This window comes from Oryzias melastigma, linkage group LG6, assembly GCF_002922805.2.
Source record: "Oryzias melastigma strain HK-1 linkage group LG6, ASM292280v2, whole genome shotgun sequence".
In the NCBI taxonomy this organism is placed as follows: domain Eukaryota; kingdom Metazoa; phylum Chordata; class Actinopteri; order Beloniformes; family Adrianichthyidae; genus Oryzias; species Oryzias melastigma.
This window is the reverse complement of record NC_050517.1, coordinates 29,358,738-29,373,275: the sequence shown is the minus strand read 5'-3', so window position 1 is coordinate 29,373,275 and position 14,538 is coordinate 29,358,738. Positions and strand designations below refer to the sequence as shown.

The window sequence follows — 14,538 nt, the reverse complement described above, 5'->3', positions numbered from 1 at the left end:
GATGTGCAGGTTTTTAGATTGACAGTAAGGTCTCTCTGTCTCTGAACAAACCTGTGAAAGATAAAACAAAGAGAAGATTTCTGAATCCTGTCTCTGCAGACATCAGTTTAAAATAACCCCCCACCCCCACACCAATTCCATTTAGAGGCATTCTATTCTATTGGTCGTATCAGTAGAAAATGGGTATAATTTTTTTATATTTTGGAGTCTTTCCTAGTTTGGGACTCTGTGAATTCCCCGACTCATAATCCAGTTTCATGATTCACCGCCACCCCCTCCTGCTTGCCAAGCACAGAGCAGCAGTGGAGCGGGGTGGTGGTGGGGAGTTGGGGGGGTGGTCACTGATGTGTGCACTGTCAGGGTGTGGGGGGGCAGAGAGCTCTGTTCATCTCCTGGCAGCTTCAGTCGATGAAATCAACAAATCCGCCGGTTACTGGAGGTTTCTGTGAAAGAGACGACCACCGGTCTGTGGGAGCCGACCCAGCTGGTTTCTGACTGGTAAACGAGATGGAGAGCACCACAGTGTCACCTACTGGTTCCTTCAGACTTCCAGAACAAAGTAAGAACGTGAGAGCCTTCTCCTCAGGACAAAAACTCTCCAGTTCTGATGGGAACGGGTCGGCCTGTTCGGCAGCTGAAGTCAAAGACATCTGTCATCCTATAGATTTATTTAGTCACTTATACATTTTTGACAACAGGCGAAGTCACACTGAAATCACAAAAATCAAAAGACGACCAAATCATGAAACAACTGCACCTAGTTTATTTAGACTAGCCATGGACCAGTCCCAGGGCGCGACGACCTCCCGATGGACACGCCTTAGGGATGTTACGTGTGTTGACTCCGCCTCTAGGAAACATCGACTTTGGGTTCACATACTTTTCCCATTTGGTCTCTGAGGTTATGGAGAAGTCTCCTGTGTTCCTCCCATTCAAATCAAACCTTCTATATGCGACGGAGTTCATCTGAACATGCTCCTGATCTCCTTTAAAGGCCTCTCCCTCCTAGACAGACGGATTGCAGGAGGTTGATCTGGGTGATCGTGGCCTCAGCGGTAACGGGCCGGCTGATCGGGTCAGCTGAACCTGACAGTGATGCTGTCCTCTTCAGTCTCCTCAGCTCCTGCAGCGTCTGTCTCCTCCGGCTCCGTAGAGAGCTGGCCGAGCGCATGCAGGCTTTGGTCGTCAGTCTATTTTCTTACATCTGTGTCAGAGCGTGCATTCTCCTTCGTCCTCCCAGAGGTGGACCTTCATTCATGTTCAGGATTTCATCCACAGAGATCCGGAATAACCAAAGCTTTTCAAAATAAAATGCAACGATTTCTGCTGAAATGGACGTTCATGAATGTTCCCTGCAGTTGTTTGGTCTATCTGCACGCATGGACAGTTGGGAATCCTGTTGCTGTTCTCAGACACGACCTCAGTCTATTTCCTTTAGTCATGACTGATGGTGTTTTTCTTCTCCGGGCGGTGGATGTTCATGCTCAGATGTGTTTACTGCCTCCAGCTCGTGCTCAGGTCACCGTGGTTGCCCACGGCAATAGGCAGGGACGTAACTCAGGGAGACATCTACAGGAGTGTGAATGCTGCATTGCATCTTGGGAACTGTGGGAAATGTCTGAGCCTCTTTTAAATGTCAGACCTGAACCTTTATCTCCACCCTGTGGGGCAGGGGTGTCAAACTCAATCGCACAGGAGCCAAAATCCAAAACACACCTTAGCTCATGGGCCGAACAGGATGAACACTTATTGAACACTCTAAAACTACATTTTTAAAACTTTAAAACGTAACTTTTTAACATAATTATGAACTAAATATAGCATTAACTTTGATAATGCTTGTGTGAATGCTGTAAGATGAATTTGACCACTGAAGATGCTGAAATTGATACCTGAAAATGCCGAAGCTAAAATATTAGCTAAATGCCAAACTAGCCTAAAGAAAACATGTAGCTGAAAAAAAATTTCTAAACTTCAAAATATCCTAAAAAACTGAAAAAAAGCCTAAATTAGCCAAAACAGCTAGCATGTAGCTGAAATATGAGCTAAACTCCAAGATAACCTAAAAAGCTAGCAGAATGACAATTTTTAAAACTTTAAAACAGTAACTTTTGAACAATAAAAAGAAAGGAATGTGGAAGGTCAGACTGAGGTCACCTGATGTCTCCCTCTTCATAATCGCTGGGCGCTCCTCCCCAAACTGTTGTGCTTCAGAAAAATAGAAGCTTGGAAACAATTTCTTCTTGGGCTTGGGTTACTAACTGCATTGTGGGAAATTGTTCTGACTGCAGACACACCTCTGCTCAGTGCAGGCTATGACTGTAGATTCTGAGTAGAGATTAGACAGGAACTATAGATCAGATAGTGACTATAGATTAAATCAGAGGTTGGGAATCTGGGGCCCCGGAGGGTAAGACTGGGACGCACGGTGGGGGTGTTGTCTGTTTGTCTTTCTCAAACTTGAAAAATTAAATTTGAGTGACAATCTCTCCTCACATTGAGCTTTTCCTCTGTGGGGTCAGAAGCAAAGCGTTCATTCACGAAGCACTGTTACTTTTTTCAATAAAACTTTATAGTTTCACACAATGTACATCAGTTTCTGCTTCAGCCTTCATGAACACGCGATTTAAGTTGATGTGCACCGTAGGAAGAAAAGCAAAAACTACGTTTGCGGCAGTGAAATGAAAACGTAGTAATAATTCCCGTGTTTTAAAACTGTTTATTGCCGCGGTGCTCGTCCTGGTTGGGGCGGCTGGGGTCCAGCATTGCAGCCTATTGTTTTTTACTGTGCAAAATGCATGAAGTACATTTGAGTGAACAGGTCAATATATTTTGTAGAATTTAAAGATATAACTTATTGTTCTAAAAAACTATTTTATATCCCTAAAGATGAATAAAAACAGGAAAAAAAAATGCATCCAGATTTGATCATACTTCATGCATGAGAGGGTATACTCTTCTCTTTAAGGAAGCATCACAGATGCGGATCGCAGGAACCGAGTCCGGGTCTTTGTGTTGGAGCGTGACCATCCTGTGCTGTCACCGGAGGACTGAGGAAAAAGTGTCGATGAATAATTTAAGCAAAGCAGGAAGATGGAGACGTGTAAACAGACGAGGGAACAAAACGCAGAAGCTGCATGAAGGAGGCGTCTCGGGTTCTGCAGATGGACGGGTGGGGGGGACGTTCTGCTGTGTGACGACTGAACAAATGGTATTTGAAGAGAGAGCACGGCTCACATGTTCTCCATGAATTATTAGCAAAGCTTTGTGTAGCGTTTGTCCGCTCTCTGGGACTGAAGACCCTCCTCCGTTGAGGAAGAGGAATCCACCACGGAGGGTTTATATGTGGGCAGAAGAATTCACAACATTCCTCTGCAAACACTGATGACCTCTGTTATTGGAGATCCTCTACATGAGAGTGAAGTTTATATAGGAGCCAAGAACACCCCCCTAGTCCAAAAAAACGTGTCACTTCCAGTGCGTGCCCAATGCGCGGAACATCATTCACCTTCTCCTTCTTATCTGAGATCCAAGAGCATCCTTCTCCTCCAGTTCTGCCGGGATACTAGGGGTCAGCAATGTGGATTTTTTAAAATCCAAATGATATATTTCACAATATAAACCAAATAACTTTATTCGTCAAATTTGAACGGCTCAAAAAAGAAATGTGTAATCATCAGCAGGTTGTTTAGATTTAAATATGTATTTCCTATCAGACTTTCAACATAACAGATAAACTGAAAATCATATAACTAGATTTTTAAATAAATAAGGAAAAACATTTATATATATATATATATATATATATATATATAAATATATATATATACATATATATACATATATAAATACATTAGGATCGGAAATCGATTATAAAAAAATAAACAAATTAATCGCAAACCTGGGGGAAAATTAATTGCGATTATTTTTTCTTTTATTTAGAGTATTTGCTGACCACGTATTATCTGTGAATAATCACAAGACGAAATTACATGACATGACAACACGCCGGACCATGGATCAATTAGTTCGCTTTTTGTAAAAAAGCGATATAAACCAAAAAAATATCAAAATTGATTTATTTTGTAAATGACCGTGGTATAAGTGGGAAAATAACCCAATGAAGTGTTTTAATGCACGCTGGGGATGACTGCACCGCTCAGGGAAAGAGAAAGACTGCTGCTCCGAGTGCTGCGAATAATATCTATATCTATATCTATATCTATATCTATATATATAACTAAACTGAAGTTAATGTTTTCAGGCTTAACAGAACAAACATAAAATTATAACAGTATTTTACACAGAAATATTTTAGGGGTTTTAATTTTAAAACTAGTATTTTTTAAGAAAATTAAATTGCATAGAATAATTTATAAATGGTATGAACATGTCTCTCTCATCTAACTGTAAATTCAAACTAAAGAGAGATTTACCAGAGATCTCCTAATTCTGCCTCCAAGTGATTATATTTATATTAATATTTATATAAAAATTGGGACTATTGTTGTTATAAACCATTTCTGGAGCGCTCTCAAGAGGGAAGGAGACGGGGGCTTATCACAACATCTGACACAAAGCGCAGTTTTTATGTAACATCCACCACTAACACATAGTGGATTCAATTTAATTATTTAAAAAGAATGTTTTTTTATGAATATCCCACAAATTAATTTTGTTGTATTTATCTGCCATGTCTTAAAAGTGAAACTTTTGTCCGACTATAAACAGTCCGTGTTTACATCAAGGCGACACACCGAGCAGCTCGTTAGCATCATGCTAATGCTACATCGCGGTCACCAAATCAAACTTTTTCTTAAACTTTGTGTTGGCGCTAAAGTCCAGCGAGTTTGTCTTCCAGTTTTGACTGATCCTGTTAAAAATGGCCAAATGTCTTATTGCTTCATCAGCTGAAACTAAACATTACACGGAGAAGATTAGCGTTAGTGACCACGTGGGTATGGTGTTTGTTTACTTGAGCACGGATGAAGGAAGTGGAGTGGTCCAAAAAACTACCAAAATAAGAGCTTTAAACATAATTAGATGCAAACATTTATTTTGGTGATTAACTCTCTGGTTGTGTCCGTATTCCCTCCCTAATCCCCAACTGCTAAAAAACTATCTAGTGACTTTGAAGGAAATTCAGACACAATGTTCACTACTTTTCTTTCGTTTTTCTAAACATCGGCTATGATGTCATCGATTCCACCAAGTCAAAATTGAATCATTTTACGACATTTATTTATGACTCCACTGAGTTCTGAAAACTACATTTAAAACACATTTTTTTGTTCAGAATTGTTCGACCTCAATGCATTGTGGTCTATATTTAATCTAGTGAGCACTGATGCACCCTAGTTTTTTACAAAGACTTCTGGGAAATTTCTAGTGCACTCGATTTTGGAATTAGTATTTGGACAACACAAAAAAAATGTGTGTTCGCCATATATATATATATATATATATATATAGTGAGTTGGAGGGGAATTCGGACATAGCTGCAAATTTTTACTCGCCAAATAGGAGAAACTGCTCGCTACTGGCGAGTGTCAATTTCTGAACCTTCAAAATAAAAGTCTATCGCGATGAACTCATTCCTCTATCTAGAAAAAGTTCTATTGTGAAATCTGTCATTATCATTTTATCGCCCAGCCCTACTGGGAAGTGCTACAAGAACAGCCAAGAGACATAGTTCCTCCAGCTCATCCTGGGTCTCCTTTGGGTCTTCCTGATCTTTGTAATCGTCCTGCAGCTTAAAAGAAGAGTGAAACCTCCGTCAGGGGGGAGTCACAGCCTCTGAGATCTTCTGTCTTCAGGTCCTCACAACATTCTAAACATGCATGTTTGGAGTTGGCGCCGTCCATCATGGCTGGAGCAGCGGTCACGCCGCTTCCTGCAGGTCTGTGACCTCAGCCGTGACGTCTAAAGGCTGGGGAATTCATGCGTCCGTCCTGACTGCATCGTGGTCAGCTGATCATCTTTTCTTGCGTTCATTTGAGCGTTTAGGCTTCATAAGTGGATCTCTGAGCGGCTGCGGTTAGCGAAGCAGAAAACATGACAGCAGCTTAAAAGCAGATAATGGAGCTCTTTGGTTCTGACCCACATTCCAGCATCTCAGCAGTTCTGCGCGCCAACATGCCAGCAGGCTCTACTGCGCCGTCTCCTTCCAGCATCAGTTGCTGTTCTTTGTCATAAGCAGAGACCTTAATGGACTCTGCTCCTTTGTAGAGGAGGGGGGGGGGCAGTGCAGTTCATTCATCAGCGTCACAGCGGCCGTCCACTCTTCCTGACGACCTAATGGCTCAGAGCAGCGACATTTATTAACACGCTGGAACCCTGAGACTCTTACTCTGCTGCCCCCCTGCATGTGTCATGGATGCTTGAGTGTTCATGGAAGGAAGGTTACGCCCCCTTCAGGATCACACCTGTCGTTCTGACAGGAGCAGACGCTCATGAAGGGGTTTACTCCCCCCCTCCTGCCTATCAGCCTCCTCCTGTCTTCCTCCTTTTGTCTCTTTCTCTCATTTCTTCTTAAAGCTGCTTCTGCTTGTTCTGTTGATCCGGTTCCCCAGCGAATAGAATCGGAGATCTTTAACTTTCCCACATGATGCGTTTGCATCCTGACGTCATGGAGACGGAACAGCAGCTTCACTGAGAGCAGGTCTTCATTATTCACAGGGAGCATGCTCCCCCAACCCACCTCCTCCTGCAGACGTTCTTAGCGTTGTGTTTTTTAACTTGTGGTTTTCACAGTAGTGTGAAGGCATCTTTGGGTGAGAAGTGTCTGCTGCTGCTTTAGTGTCTCAGTGAAGCAACAAAGAAAAACAGAAAAGCAGAAGCAACTACCTTCACTCACAGGAAGGTCATGACCTGATGGACAAACGCCGGGCGCAAAAGGGCAGGCGGACACCTCAGGTCAGCTTTAGAAGGTCATTCACTTCATTAGGACTCAAGTCTGAAACATCAAACTGGCTTTCAAAGACGCTGTAAAGGTCACATGACAGAAACGTTTCTGTTTCTGAGACCTGAATTTAACTGAGCGTTGACTACCATTGGGGGGTGGGGGGTAGTGTTTTAGTTTGGTGTTTAACGTCACTTCATACCATCCTACAAAAACATGATCCAACCCAATCCCACCAGAAGGTCCTGAGGATGAATGATGATGACATGAACTGGACAGAACAGCAGAAGCAAACACTCCTTGAGATCTCCTCAGTAAGTCCTGGCTCGATGAAGCCAACAGGACAACATCATCTGCAAAGAGCAGAGATGAAATCCTGTGGTCTCCAAACCAGAACCCCTCTGGACCCTGGTTGCACCTAGAAATTCTGTCCATACAGACTATGAACAGAACCGGTCCGAAATGAACAGGTCTGACCACCTCAGTGACCTCAGCTTGGGGGATGGACAGCTCAGAGTCCTCAGCCTCTGTTTCCACAAGAGAAGGATTGAGGAGATCCTTGAAATATTCCGTCTGCATCATATTGCAATATATTGTTTTTTGCGCTGAGTCATCAAGAACAAAAATAAGAAAACACATGTTTTAGAAAAGTACATATTTTTCTGTCCAGTTTCAAAAAGAGGATTTTCTTTTAAATGGATACATTTTAAATGGATGAACGGTTTTATGTTCTTTTATGAATGTTTACAGATCAAATTTTCCTCAGAAACCAGCAGACAGCACACTCATGTAAAGTAAAGCCTCTCATTTGTTGATATTTGATTATACTTTAGATCTTACCTGGAAAATATCTCACCTTTTCTTTGTTTTCTTCACCTGTTCATCTGTTAAATCGTTAAGTTGATTGAAGGAGGAACTTTTCATTCTGTTGGAGTCTTCAGTAGAACGTCTCCCACTTCTGCTGGTGCTCCTCCTGCCCTTCCTTTGACCCGCACGGCTCACATTTCCAGGATAGTGTCATTAGCATTCAGCCGAATCACAAGTCAGTCCATCAAAAACTCTAAGAGCCCCGCCCACAATACTGCTGCTTTCTCTAGTACGAGACAGGCTGCAGACAGGACCTGCACACGTGCATGAAGGGTGCTGACACACAGCTGATTAGAGCTGACAGCTGCTGCGCTTAAAGCTGTCGAGTTTAGAATTTTATTTTCAAAGGAAGAGGTGAGTTTTTCCAAACCTGAGGAGCTCTGAGACAGCTCTGCTTTCTGTCAGACTCATGAACCTCAGGAAGACTCGTGCGCCAGTCTGTGTCCTTTGGAGATGAGACAAGTTTCTCTCCATCATCTTATCACGCAGCAACACTGCTGCAGTTATAGATCGAGGGGGTAATAGAGGAAGCAGGTCATAGGAGGCTGTCTCTTCGTGATGATTAGCATTCCTTCAGCTTTGCTGCTTGTCTGTCTATCGGTTCTCATTAGCCTTCCACTCTGCTCTTCATTACATCAGAAGCAGCATTTAGGCTGCAGAGAGTCCAGTCCAGAGCTGATATCTGCGCTTCCACTGGGTTTGAGAATAATGTATCTCCAGATGAGAGCAGGACTGGATAAACTCCGGAGTTTCTTGTTTCTCGTTTACAGTTTTTATTGATTTGTTTCAAACTTAAAGTAAACTAGGGGGTGATGTCAATATTTAGAACAAATGGACTAATTTGAAGGACTAAAGAATTTTTCTCTGCATCATTGGATGATGGGAATGGTTTCTTAGTTACCATTTGGATAAAAGTTGCTTAAAAAGTCTGCGATCTGTGAAAACAGCAAAATAAACAGCTCTTCCACTGACGTGGTGGTACATCCCATGCAGGGGCTTGTCCTCTCATGAGACTCTGTCTTCCAGCTTTGCATCCTCTCCTTTCCATGGCCAGAGACATTCACTGAGCCTGGTGTCAGTTGGGGCCTTGAGCTTGATGTATTCATGCATCTTGGATACTTCATCCTGGATAGTGGCTTCCACGCTCTCTAGTCCTCGGCCTCCTTCCTTGTGACAGTCTCAGGGTGCTGGATTTGGGACGGAACCCTCCATGTATGGTGAGGAGCTTTCGAGTCGTAACATCCGTGGTCTGTATCTCTTCCTTTGGCCATCTCATTATTACTGCAGGGTATCTAATGACTGGCAGTGCATAACTGTTTATTGCCTGACTTGCCTTACTCGTTGGAGGTATTTTGCAGCTTTCCTTGTTGCCCGTTCCAGGTTTCCTTTTGCCTGTGGAATTCCAAGGTACTTGTAATTGTCCTCAATGTCTGCCATTGTTCCTTCTGGGAGTGAGACCCCTTCAGTGTGGACTACCTTGCCTCTCTTTGTCACCATCCGACTGGATTTCTCTAGCCCAAATGACATCCCAATGTCAGTACTGTAGATCCTGGTGGTGTGGATCAGGGAGTCAATGTCCAGCTCACTCTTAGCATATAGCTTGATGTCATTTATGTAGAGGAGGCGTCTGATGGCGGCCCCATTTCTCAGTTGGTATACAAACCCAGTCGTATTGATTATTTGGCTGAGGAGGTTTAGACCTATGACGAACAGCAGTGAGGACAGAGCATCACCTTGGTATATGCCACATTTGATGGACACGTGTGCAATTGGCTTGTCATTGGTTTCCACAACCTAATTTAATTTTCCCAAGAAGGCTCTTAGAGTCCTGTTGATGTTGTACATTTTCAAGCATTCAGCGATCCAGGTGTGGCATTGAGTCATAGGCTTTCTTCTAATCAATCCAGGCTGTATACAGGTTGGTGTGTCATGATCTGCAGCCTGTCGACCAGGAGTTGGTATTTGGCTTCTCTGAAATTTCTACCAATGCCTGAAGTGTAAAGCAGATCATTGGTTTCTGTGATTGTTGTGGTAGGAATTTACAGTTTCCAGGAGACTTTCACGTGGCACTCCCCTTAACTATTGTATTTGGGGTTGGGGTTGTCTAGTGGTCATTCTAGACATGATCTTGTCTTACAGGTCAGTTGCTGCCTGGTAGTTTTTGGGTCAGTGTTCCCAAGTTCTGGTTGCGAGTGTGGTAAAGCCTCTTCTTTGACCTGGTGTTGTGACTCTCATGGTGTCACATTTGTGTACCTCTTCAGTCTCAAGTTGTGACAGGAGTTGAGGTTGTGGATGTTGGAACATTGAGCTATTAGTTGCTTGCCAGTTAGTGTTGATCAAACCAGAGGATTACTTGAGAAGTAGCATTCCAACTAACTCTTGCTCTCACATAGTCCTTTTTTCAGTCTTGTTCCAGTGGCTCACTTTCCTTCTAGGTGCTCTGGTTCCCCAAAGCCTGACAGACACCTTGTTTGGTTGGATAAAGTCAGAGCTGCATGACCTGTGTTTCATTGTCCCTCATGGGTCATGAGGTGATCAGCGAGGTCTTGCCTTAGAACCCTTAGCAGAAGAACTTCCATAATCTAATTGTGGTTGGACGACATTTTACTGTAGCTCCATTGCAATGAAAGCTTTCATCTCTGTTGGTAACGCACACCTTCTATCAGCTTTCATCTGGTTTCATCAACAAACTCTCCCTCAGGTTTAGATTTCATATTTCTCATCCATTTTCATTTTTCTTCTTGCAATTTTTGGTTTCTTCATCTCTTTTCTGTTCAGAGTTTGAGTCATCACTGACACTCAAGACATTCTCAAAGATGTGACTAGAACAAACAGAAAAACCACGGAGAACCAACAGTGAAGCTTATTAAACAGTCTTTGTTTTTCCACAGATGGAGATCGGCAGACTGACGGGACAGACACCAGTCGAAAGAGGGATGCTCGCTCCTCAGCAGGACACCCCAAGAGCGAAGACGCCAGTGACAGCCGGGAGGACGAGGCACCAGTACGTCTCTATTTAAACTCTTTGAATCTGATGACAATGTGTCTGTGTGAATCTAGAGAACACCCATGACACGATCCAGAGAGAGCATTGGTTAGAATGTGGAGGTATAGAATAGAATAGAATTGAATATGTTTTTTCTGTAGCACTCTTTACAGAAAGAATCTCAAAGTGCTTTACAAAAAGACGGCATGAAATCAAACCACAGAGATGGAGTAAAATCTAATATTAACCAGCTCTACAAAAAAAATAAAAGTTCAAAAATATAATAAAACATGGACTAAAATCAACTAAAAGCCCTCCAAAAAAACCTGTCTTGACTTAAAACACTCAACGGACTCAATCTGACGCAGTAACAATGGGAGGGAGTTCCAAAGAAGGAGAGGCATCTTGGAAGGAGAGATCTCCTCTAGTATTAAAGTGGGTGTTTGGAATGCTTGAGAAGTATTGGTTGGAAGATCTCAAGGATCCGGATGAAAAGTATTGGGTAAAAAGGTCAGAGATGGACATCTGGGTTTGACCATGCAAGCTCTAAAAACTAAAAACTAAATTTTAAAATCAGTTAAAAACTTACCGGCAGTAAAGCAGACAACAGAGGAGTGATGTGTGACTGTTTACTTGAGCCAGTTTGAAGTGTGAAGAGTTTTGACAAGCTGGAAAAGGTTTACGGAACATTTGCTAAAGCAGGTATAAAGACAGTTGCAGTAATCTAAACAAGAGGAAATAAAAACATGAAAAAATGTCACCAGGTCAGATAGAGATAAAATACTTTAATTTTTCCACGTTCCTCCAAAAAGTAAAAAAAAGGTTTTATGATTTGTGTTGAGAGAACATTGGAGATGTTCAGGATCTGGATAAGATGTTCTGCATTGAGATATTCTGTAGTAAAAACGTTCTGTAGTGAGATGTTTTGCAGTGAGAGATGTTGTGTAATAAGAAGTTGTGCAGTGAGATGTTATGTTGTGAGATACTCCTTGGTGAAATGTTCTATAGTATGATTTTCTGTAGTGTAAGATGTTGTGTAGTTTAATATTTTGTGGTTTGATGTTTAGTAGTGTGAGATGTTCCATAGTCAGATCCTTTGCAACATGTTTATATTTGCATAATTTTAACAGGATATATTTTATGAAGAGCAAAATATTTTGGGACAATTCAAGTTTAAGTTATTTTTGTAATATACATTACATAAAAGTAAAGAAATTTGAGAATTTTTTCTTTTAGCTTTTACTATATTTCTTACTAGTATCATTTTGAGAGGATATATGTTTTTTGAAGACCAAAATATATGTTTTTTTAGGGTTAAAGTTAATTTATTTTGGGATAATATCCCGGTCTTTTAAAGAGTTCAGATTTAAAAGGTTCAGTTTTGGTGCGTTCAAGGAATGTTTATCCTGTTCGGCCTGCGGTCTACGGTGTTGTTTTGGATTCGGCCCCCTGTGGGATTGAATTTGAACCCCCCCAGCCCCACCCCTGTTGCATGTGTGTCTAAATGCAGATGGAGGTGCTGGTTATGTCCTGCTCCTTCACCTCCTTTCATTGGTTGGTTGTTGGACTTGTCCGTTGTTGTTGAGCTCATCCGTTTGCTGCGGCGCGTCAGCGGAGCGTTGCTGCTTCAGGATTCCGTTTTTCTCTGCACTCTCTGGTTTTTGGCAGCCGGCTGCATGTTTGACTGCAGGGTAAATTTTCCGTGCAGAGGATTTGATCCTGACCTGCAGCAGGTTATGCATCAGCATCTGCAGACGTTTGTTTCGCTCTACGCAGCTACGGACAAACATTTACAAAATAAAATGAAGCATAAAGAAAGCTGGGAGTCTCTGCAGCTCAAATTTTTAACAACAATTCTGAACTTCCAATGCTTCAACTCGCGGACTGAAGGTGAAACCTGACAGAAGTGACAGCACCAGTGAGGATGTTTTGTTGTAGCTGTTTGGAGGAACTGACCTGCTTCCTCAGAGCTGGATAGTCGCTGACAGCAGAGTAGCTGCTGGGATCTTCCACACATGCTGAGACTGCAGGACTTTGAAAAAGTGACAGTTAAATCCCGAACGGCTAAAGGACCAGCTGAGAGGAGACCACCTCACAGCGTCTTCTATAAGACCCAGTCGTCTTTAGAATTAATTTAAGCCAAAGCTTTGGAAAATGTGCTTGAAGAGATAAGAGGGAAGCCAGGAAGTTGTGTTAATAGCCTGCCTCCAAACTCTTAACCTGCCTGATGGCGTTAGAAGGTCTGTTCTGAAGAACTCGCAAAATCTGCTTTGAGGATAAATCAGAAACCAGTCGGAGGCTCCAACTTTCTGCTGCGCGTCCAGAAATCTCAGAAGTCACTAAAGTGAACGGCCTGCAGTCCAACATTTCATTATTAGTCACTGCTGATAACATTAGTTCACTTTAAGACGCGTCTGCTGGAGGAAAAAAACTCCTATTTACAAAGTGATGATTCAGAAACTTTTCTAAGATTTTTCATGAATGATTTAGAAAAAAATACAGTTTGAGGTCCTGCATGTGTGTGCGTGTTCACACGTGTGTGTGTGTTCATGACACATGTTCATGCTCTCAAACATCTTCAGTGTTGTTTGTGGTTCATTCATAAGTTAGATTAAGGTAGTTCTTTTTATTGTTTCATTTGACTCCACCCCTATACCCCCTCATTTCCTGAAGGTTTGACCCTCTTCTGACTCCGCCCCCTACACTTCCTCATTTGCTGCAGGTCTGACCCTCTTCTGACTCCGCCCCCTAAACCCCCTCATTTGCTGCAGGTTCTGCTCTCTTCTGACTCCACCCCCAAACTCCCTCATTTTATGCAGGTCTGACCCTCTTCTGACTCCGCCCCCTAACCCCCCTCATTTGCTGCAGGTCTGACCGTCAGCATCAGCGTAGAGCTCAAATAGAATTCATTCTACACCCCTGTGCTCCTCACACCACTTTGATCCGAGTTTTTCCTTGAATTCTTATAAAGCATGGAGATCTTTGGGTGGATGGGGTGGGGTGCTGTGGGGGGGCTCTGTCTCCCAGCAGGTTTACTGCGGCTCATAAACACTACAGCCGGTCCTCATTGTTGACCTCGACCGCTCTCAGGGCTGTAAATATGGCGGCCTCTCAGGGCTTTGGCCTCGCTGCTGGTTTATGGGTGCTGGTTGGAGTTATAGTGGTGGTGGGGAGGGGAGGGGGGGGGGTCTCTGAGAACAAACTGTACTGTAAACAAACAGGTTTCTTCATCCGGTGACTAAGCCACACCTGCCGGTGTTTACCTCGTTCCAGTGATAAGAGTGCTTTTGGTTTTAGGCTTCATCTGGTAATTTAAGGATTACATCAACATAATTCCTCGGCTCCATCCCACCGTCGCTGCTGCGGCGCATGTCTCTCATGGGGAGGAAGGGGTTTTCAGTGTGGTAGATGGGACTCAGTGACCTTAAATCTGACATTTTGCTTGTCAGAGCTCTCTGCTGTCAGCTGATTGGGTGGATCTCCCATCAGGACTGCTGATGTGTCTGAGCGCTCGCCACATTTATTTTCTGCTGCGTCTCTAAGCCCGTTTTCACTTAAGCTGCAAAAAAATCTTGTTCAGTTTTTCTTTTAGTCTCGATGATCAACAAGAGTCTGTGGTGTGGAGTGAAGAGCTGCTCTGTGTTGATCGGTTCTGTAGAAAACGAAACAGAACTGTTCTGCTGATCACCTGTCTGTTAAAGGGCCTGTGCTGTGCAAAATCCCCTTTTTGAGGTTTTGAGTGTATTATACCAGTGGCCCCCAACCTTTTTGGGGCTGTGGACCG

General features: G+C 42.9%; 1 protein-coding gene across 1 annotated transcript in view; it reads left to right on the top strand.

Moving 5' to 3' along the window:
- b4galnt4a (beta-1,4-N-acetyl-galactosaminyl transferase 4a) overlaps window positions 1–14,538 on the top strand; it is a 61,918-nt gene that overhangs the window by 6,276 nt on the left and 41,104 nt on the right. Inside the window, exon 2 of the mRNA XM_024280806.2 lies at window positions 10,660–10,772. Coding sequence (XP_024136574.1) covers window positions 10,660–10,772 — 113 coding nt within the window. The remainder of the gene's footprint in view (window positions 1–10,659; window positions 10,773–14,538) is intronic.